The 8364-nt window shown below is 38.7% G+C and overlaps 1 protein-coding gene across 1 annotated transcript in view; it reads right to left on the bottom strand.

Annotated features, from left to right (window-relative positions):
- The window catches only part of LOC107091581 (metabotropic glutamate receptor 1-like), a 43351-nt gene that overhangs the window by 11290 nt on the left and 23697 nt on the right, over window positions 1-8364 (bottom strand). Inside the window, exons 6-8 of the mRNA XM_015385583.1 lie at window positions 5959-6205; window positions 4181-4349; window positions 3322-3448 (exon numbers count right to left, since the gene is read on the bottom strand). Of these exons, the coding sequence (XP_015241069.1) occupies window positions 3322-3448; window positions 4181-4349; window positions 5959-6205 (543 nt within the window). The remainder of the gene's footprint in view (window positions 1-3321; window positions 3449-4180; window positions 4350-5958; window positions 6206-8364) is intronic.

The raw sequence follows: 8364 nt of genomic DNA, 5'->3' as shown, positions 1-8364 counted from the left end.
CTGAACTAACCGTCTTCCCCTCACCTTTCAGTTCCGGTTGAGCAGTGTTCAGAGCAACACTGGATTCCTCACAATCTTCTAAATAAAACTGTTAAACTTTTCCCCCGGTCTCTCTGTATTGGTTTACTGCTTTTGGGTCTAATCATAGTTAAAATCATGACAGCAACTATGAGTAATGCAATGCAAAAGAGCTGGATAGAAATCTTACGATAAGTAGCACCCTCTAAAGGTACCTTCATGCCCCATGACATGGCTGTGATGACTTTATGCTGTGGGGAGGATTTTCTCTTGGAGGGAAAGGGACACAGGTTGTGGGCAGAGATAGTACAGGCCAATATTAGAAGAAATCCTGTTAGAGGCTTCAAAAGACTACTGTAGAAACAACACTAAACATGCAGCCAGAGCCACACTAAAATGGTTTAGATCAAAGCATATTCATGTGTTAGAAAGGCCCAGTCAAAGTTCAGACCTAAATTCAATTTAGAATCTAAGGCAAGACCTAAAAGTTAATGTTCACAAAATCTCACAATGCAACAAGGCTGAGACTGAGCTTAGTTGAAAAAAATGGAGCAAACATTTCAATCTCTAGATATGAAAAGTTTTGACTGATAGGATTTAAAAGCATATCATCCCTTACTCCTCTCAAAGTTAAAGTTCAAATGTCTTTAACTATTACATACTGACCGACACTGTAAGATTAGATTAATTTAAATGTGACTACATGTTTTAGAAATTAAAAGCACTTTAAACTTCAAGCTGTTTTATATTCATCTATAATAAAGGAATAAAGAGCATCTCAGCTAGAGAAAATACAGTAATTTCTAAAGTAGGTTTCTAGCTCAACTATAAATAAACGCCTTTTAACTGAGCTATGGCCAGGCTGGTCTGCAGCCAGGGTAGAAGAGGCCGAAGAAGCAGGACAAAGTAAAAAGCTGTGTATTAAAGAGATCAGAGTGAGATCACATATTCGCCATGCTTAGAAAACAAGTAGAATTTGTATAAATCCTAACAGTTTTATCATTTGAAATACTTTAGGTTTAGGTTATATTATCTGATGGCATCATCAATACTATCATGTTGATAAAAATGCAGAAGCTTGTGTGCATCGAATGTCTTTGGTTAAGAAAGGCATAGCAGGAAAGCTTAAGTGGGCCAGAGGAATCGTAGGTGAAGCAGGGCTGCTGTGGGAAGAAATGGTGAAGTTGATGAATGTGCTCTAAGGTGTCATGGGAAAGCAATGAAAATAGGACAGAGCAGGTTTATGAAGCAGAAAAGTCTCAGGACAAACTGTACAGGCTGCAGATGGAAAGAGAAGCAAGAGCTCAAAGGATAGATAGATGCTGGTCACTGTCCTGTTGGTCAGGCGTTCTTATGTTTGAAGACATTACTCTGAAGGTACATTTACTATGGATATACTTATCATAAAACTATTAGAATATAAATGCCAATAAAGTGTTTTCTGTGCAATAACTAAATTGAATAAAAACATTTAAGTTAAAAGAAGTGGAGCACCAAAATGGGTTTATTTTTTGACCGCCTGTTGATCTGAACTTTTGATCCACCCACATTGTACAATACACCACGGTTAATAGCATTACTGTAAATGCTCCTTACCATGATGAGTCCACTTCCATGCTACATGACAGTTTCAGTTCAGTTTTAGGTTTGTAGAGCCAGACCTTGACTCAACAGTTCTTCTTTTCATTGTTGCCAGAGTTTAATCGTCAATTGAACCAAGAAGAAGAGAAGGAACTAAAAGGAAGGACTTGCTCTAACTAGATATTAGAAGTCCTCATAGTTTTACCTTTAATACATGTAATACTCTTACCTGATTTTCTCTCCAGCATTCACTCTCATTTAGTTATATTGCTCTCACTTTTATTTCAGTTTTGTTCAGCCTGTCTGTTTAAGATCCATAGATTGTTTGAGTTTTACTCCCTCTCCCTTGGATTTTCCTTTGTTTAGGCCCATTTTCAGGAGCTTATTTTATTAAGCTGTTTCATATTCATTCGGCCTCTTTGGGTGAGATCTGTCTGATTTGGGTCGTCCAGAAAAACAAACAAATAACAAAATCTATCTCTCCTGGCTTGCAGCTTCATATATTAATTATCTTCTGTTTATTATAGGGCAATAGTTTAGGTCAGAGGCTCAACAGTGATATCAAACATATAAAAAACTGCCTTCAGAACACCTGATCCATGCAAACAACAAGCTTCTTGTCTCGTACCGTCTTCAACCTGATGCAAAATGGTAATTTGCCGAGTTGAAAGGAAAAGGGGAATTCAAATAAACTAGTAAAGGATATAGATAACTTTGGGTTATTTAGTTTTTATTCAGCGGGTATAAGTTGTTATTTAAGAAAAGTAGCTGTGAAGGAAATTAAAGAAATAGATCAACAGGAGATCATACCCTTGATGTTCAGCAGAAGGGCAGAATCATTTAAAATGAATGTGCAGTGAAGATTGTTATTTTAGTTTTAGTCAATCTCAATGAGCATCTCTAACGTGTCACTAGAAACATTGCTCTTAAAACAATAAGAGTTGAAAGAGATTCTGAAATTCAAAAGGTTTGAGGAAGAAATTAAAATCTTGTCAACACTGGAAAAAAAAGAAAGCTTGATGATCTCAAATTTCCTTCCATCTACTCTGGATACAGAGCCTGAGAAGTGAAGCTTTTTAGAGAATCAACAATGAAATTATTTTTTATTTCAAATGACAAAATAAGGACTAAGACACTTATACCAAAACAAGTATCCGATCATCTTTGGAAGCATGGTGAGTGGGGGGAATCACTAAGAAATCTTACAATGTAAGTTTAGAGACAATAACTAGAATGTTAAGCAAAATGGGGGAATTAGGAACATATTTTAAAATAGACAAGGACTGTGAGGAAACCTTCAGCTCAGGATATAAGTTGTCCTTTAGCCCAACCTGGAGAGATTTCAATTTATTTTAGCTAGCATTCATCAACTGTCCATAAACTGGTAACTGTGTGGTGTTAGGTGATACAACAAAAACATTTTATCAATTTAAGTTAATAGATTTTGTCAATATGATCTTGAAAGGAGTCTTGAAAGAAATAATTGGTCCTTAAAAAAAACAAAACAAAGGATAGCTTAAATAAAATGTCAAAGTCTAAAATGAATTATTTTTCTGCTGGTAATGATTGTATTTAAACAATGCACTAAAAACATTTAATTCTTACTTATAAGATACAGATAATGCTTGTCTATTATCTTGCAGTTAAGCTCTGTAGCATTGCTCGTTGAAAGCTGACCTAACTGAGCAGGTAGAAAGAATAGAGCGAGGTAAACTAACATACCCTCCAGTTCTTTGTCAGGCCACCAGCCCAGCTCACAGGCCTTGCAGGTGAACTCGTCCTGCACATATTCGTTGTCTTTGCAGGGGGTGCATATCCAGCAGCAGCTCACCTCCCCCTTTCTAATAACCTGAGCAAAAAAAAGAAATAAAAAAGTAAACAATATGAATGCAAACACAAAGACACTATTAGTTTAAACAGAAAAAGTAAAGAAATGTCCGACTTTAGTAGTAATAAATGGACTGAATGAATATATATATATATATATATATATATATATATATATATATATATATACTGCTGTTCATATATATAACTAATTAATAACAACTCATTTCAGCTGTAAAACATTAAGGAAATATTAATAGAAACCTGAAAAAAACTCAACTAGAATTACAGTCAGTATTTTCTGTAAAGCTATAAATGTAACCATAAAAAAGAATTAGAATTAGATCATTAACAGAAATTACCTTAATCTATGTAATCTGGATCTAAGGAAAACAAAATCACTTCTATATTTCATGTCAAAATCATGTCATATTTCTTAGGTTGAAAACTTCAAAAAATGACAAAAATATGTAAGATAATAATACACATATTTTTCAGTCTTGAATCATGAGATATTATATCTACCGTAAAGTTTTGCAAAAAAAGCAACAATTAATGAAATGTTGTTTGTTTTGTTTTTTTTCAAAAAAGTTATCAATCCTTCAGTGAGAAAAGCATGTGTGCTGATTTATGTAATCTTTAGCTGCAATGTTCTGCTATTCTTTTATAGGGTAAGATGCCCTTGTGCAAAAACATTAAACGTGTTAGCAATCAGCAGTGTCTGGTCACAGCATGTTGGAGAAAAGTCCTGAACCTTGATTTCTCCTTTGGAGCAGGGCTCACTGCAGACGGATCGGACCATGTCGCTGCTGTTCATCTGGAACATTTCGTCGTCGAGGCTCAGCATGCCCTCGTGCCAGGAGCCGATGTTGATGTAGTCATAAACTCCAGGCTCCACATGTTGGAAGTTCATAATCTCATACCTGAAAGTGGATGGATTAACAGAAAATAACTGGCTAGAAATTCAACTTTAAAAGTTTAGTGATTAACCACTGAGGGCTGCACAGACCCACAAGCTTGACTCCATCCAAACCACATAGATTAATCTGGTCTCACCAGACTACAGGACATGTTCCAGGTCACCATGTCCTCAGTTTTTCCTAAGAAAACTCTTAGCAGGCTTATTTCTGTGACGACAGCCATGCAGACAGATTTGAAGCGATCTGTACTGTTTGCTCTGAGGACTGAGAGGCAGCAGTGACATTAACAGAACTTAAATGTCTATTTTTCAAAAGACAAAGTCTGGATATGATGCTAAGAACATCCATTCAATGTCACGATCTTGGCACTGACGGCAGGATTTGGCTCTTTTCTCCTATTTGCCCAGCAAGCTTCACTCCGTCTTCTGGGCTCAGACTGAACTTTACCTGGTTAGAGACTCACACGCTAATTATCGTTTCCCGTCTGAGTCCTGAAGTCACTAACTTGAGAGCCCGTCTCTGTAGAGTATCAAGAGAACCTGTCGCTGTGCTACTTTTCAAAGGAAATGCCACCATTATGTAGAGGGACTAGTGTTTCTCTCAGATCATCCGGGATTTATATGCCATGAGGGGCCATGTTGAACTTTAAGTGACCAGTATGAAAGTGTGAGAGCACTAAAATCAAATTTAACACACCTGCTCCCCATTCACAGCTGACATGTTGTAATACTGAGGAGTGACATTTCACCAGGGAGGGAAAATGGCTTTTACCTACAGCTTGAACATGCACTTTTAGGGCTAGTGGCTCAAGCTTGTTGCCAGTGGTTTAATGCTACGTTTAGACCGCAAGCACTGGAAGCAGCAAAAAAGCTATTACTGCTTTTTTTTTATGCTTGTACACATTAAGTTTCGACAGGCTTCCAGTGCATCTTTGACGCTCCTGAAGAGCATCCAGTAAAGTGTGCCCAGATGCATCCGATGCTTCTGCTGCTTCTGTGTTCAATGGCAGAGAATGACTTTGCTATATTTGCTGGTATAAGTGTGTATTGGTCCAGCAGGAATGCGCCATGACTGGAAATTCCCTTCAATGGCAGACTCTTGCCCGGTCGCCGCTTGGGGGTTTTCAGCTACTGTTCGCAGCCACTGGAAGATGTTTTAAATGTAGTAATCCAAACTGCAGGCAAAAGAATAATAGAAACCGGCAGGTTTCAACATTTTAGGTTAATTTAGGCGTTAATAAACTGTTTTGGAGGAGTGATCATAGCGCTCTGCATCAGCAGCACTGTGTCTGTCTCCCTGTCAGCTCCCAGATCAGCTTATCTGATTGGTTGATGAGGCACGTCGAGCAGCAAAAGTTTAATTTTTCCAACTCCAGCAGCTGCTGCTTGTGCAGCACGTCCCACGCCTCAGATGCATCAAGATGCGCTGCTCCTGCTGCTCTAGGATTTTTTGATTTACCTTGATGTGCGTCAACCATTGACTTTGCATGTAAACCAGCTGCTTCTGCTGCATTTGCAGCGTGCGGTCTGAACGTAGCAAGAGACATTAATGGTTTAATATCTTTATTGTTATTACATGAAAAGTGTTTTGTTAGATGCTATATTTAGCTTACCTTCCAGGTGAGTCTCCGTTCTCATCGAACCATATATCTTCCCCAGATACTCCTGTGAAAGATGTCTTAAGGAGAAATTCCAGCAAGTGGCTCCCGTCAATGGGTTTCATGTTATCACACAGCCCTACATGGCCAGGACAGAGGTGAGTGTGCATGTCATGCAGACCATGCGCCATGGCGTAGATGGCGTTGATGACGAAGCCCATCTTGCTGTCTTGAACATAGTTATCTTCAAGACTTTCATAACCTGTCCACAAACAAGTCAACAGTGAGGATTCTCCTTTCAGATAAAAAAAAAAATCTATTTGAAGAATGAAAATAAAAGCCCTGCAATGTTTCATCAATGCAAGCAATAGCATGTTTTATGTCACTTAATTTCAAATGTACTCAACAGGTTGTCTGGCAGGATGCAGGTTATTACAAAGGAGTGATAGGGTGCACGCGGATGCAGATACTGTTCTCTGAATTCAGGCTGCTAGAAAGGCACTTCTTTTTTTCTCTGTGGGAGACTGCTTTTATAAAACTGAAAGTCTCAGAATATGGCTTCAAAGAGACCTTGTTACCGTGGTAATGCTATTCATTCTTGGATTCATGAGTCAGGGTGTAATTAGAAATTGGACTAACCTGAACAGCAAGGACTTTTTGTTCTCCTCAAGTAGGGTAATAAAAAAAGTTCCTTGTTTTTGGATTTTTTTTTAATCTTAGCTTGCAAATATCAGATTTTACAGCAGCAATAAATTATCAATAATTAAAAAATACATGACAGAATAATATTGAAGTAGTAATCATTCAAACACCCCTATCAGTTAAAAGCTGGAGAAAGCAGGGTTTTTTTTTTATTAAAAGGTGTTTACTCTACATTTAGTGTGCTTCATTTACTCAAAAACAACAGACTACATACATACTGCAGTATATTTGCCTCAGGCACTGGGTTTTCTCATAAAGACAAGATTAGCCGCAATGCAAATCCCTCTTGTAGCAATCCTGTTGTGTTAATAGCTGTGTGTCTTCTCGCTGAAAGTCCAAAAAAATCAATGATTTTCTTTGCATTTAAACTAAGGCAACTAATAATAGTTTGTTATATTGATTTCTCCACCTTCATGCTGAGTACAAGTTAGCTTTACCCTGTCCATGTACATCGCTTTGAAAAGTATTCATACCCCCTAAATCATGTGCACATCGTCATGTTACAGTTAGTATTTTTAAGGCTGTACATGATCGCAATTAATACAACAAAGTGCAAAGACATGGATGGGAATAACAGTGTTGTTAAAGTATTTTACAAACAAAAATCTGAGAAGTCTGGGGTTCAGTTCCATTAATCAAAAATGAATAACTCTAGAAAAGTGTTCCTGTCAGGACTCCTGTCTTTGTGTTTGTGTTTCTGTGTTTGTCTCCCTTCCTCCCGCAGGAGGCGCCTGGTTCTGGTCCGCCTCCTCACACACCTGCTGATGGTTTCCTCGCTAAACGACGTGTTCTTAAGCTGCTGACTGCCACTACCTTGCACCAGAGTGTTTGCCAGTTTAGGGTACTCTAGCCAAGCTGAGTTTTGCTGAGCCAAACTGAGTTTTTGTCAACCTGAGTTTAACTGTTTTTTTTTCTTTGCCTCTCGGCAGGAAGTCATCCTGCAAACTGGTTTTCTCGGACCTTCTCTCCCTGGAAGGATCAACTGAGCTTCAAACTGAGCAGGAGTTCAAATAGGAGGTTTGGATCCACTTTCCCCAAGAGATCGTTTGAGCTTCTCACTGAGAAAGGGATTATTCTCCACTACGACCCGTTCAAGTACCGCAGGAAATGTGAGTGGCAGTCAGTTTCTCCATTGACCAACTAACAACCGCATTCTGGGTAAAACCTGTTCCACCCTCCATCGAATCAGACAAACACTGGACCCACGGCACACAGACAGGAGTCAAGGATTCAACAACTTCTCTGGAAACGTGAGTCGGCAATCAAATCCTCTTCTCCAAGTTCACAAGTCAAATTCCCCACTGAGCCTGAACTAACCGTTGTGTCTTCCCCTCACTTTACAGTTCCAGTTGAGCAGTGTACAGAGCAACACTTCTCCCTCTGTTTAACTTCTTCAATAAAACCCGTTAAGCATTTTCCCTGGTCTCTCTGTTAGGTTTTCTGCATTTGGGTCTGAACTTTGTAACATCATGACAGTTCCATTTTCTATGGGAAGAGTAGAGTACAACTGCTGTGTGGTAAGACTAGAGGTCAGTATTGATAAGAGTGTTGCGATACAATATGTATCATGATACTTGCCGATATTGCAACGTCACTATACACTCACCGGCCACTTTATTAGGTACCCCATGCTAGTAACGGGTTGGACCCCCTTTTGAGAACTGCCTCAATTCTTGGTGGCATAGATTCAACAAGGTGCTGGAAGCATTCCTCAGGGAG

The sequence above is a fragment of the Cyprinodon variegatus genome, unplaced genomic scaffold (genome assembly GCF_000732505.1).
Source record: "Cyprinodon variegatus isolate N-32 unplaced genomic scaffold, C_variegatus-1.0 Scaffold344, whole genome shotgun sequence".
Classification (NCBI taxonomy): Eukaryota; Metazoa; Chordata; class Actinopteri; order Cyprinodontiformes; family Cyprinodontidae; genus Cyprinodon; species Cyprinodon variegatus.
This window is presented reverse-complemented; position numbering and strand designations above follow the sequence as displayed.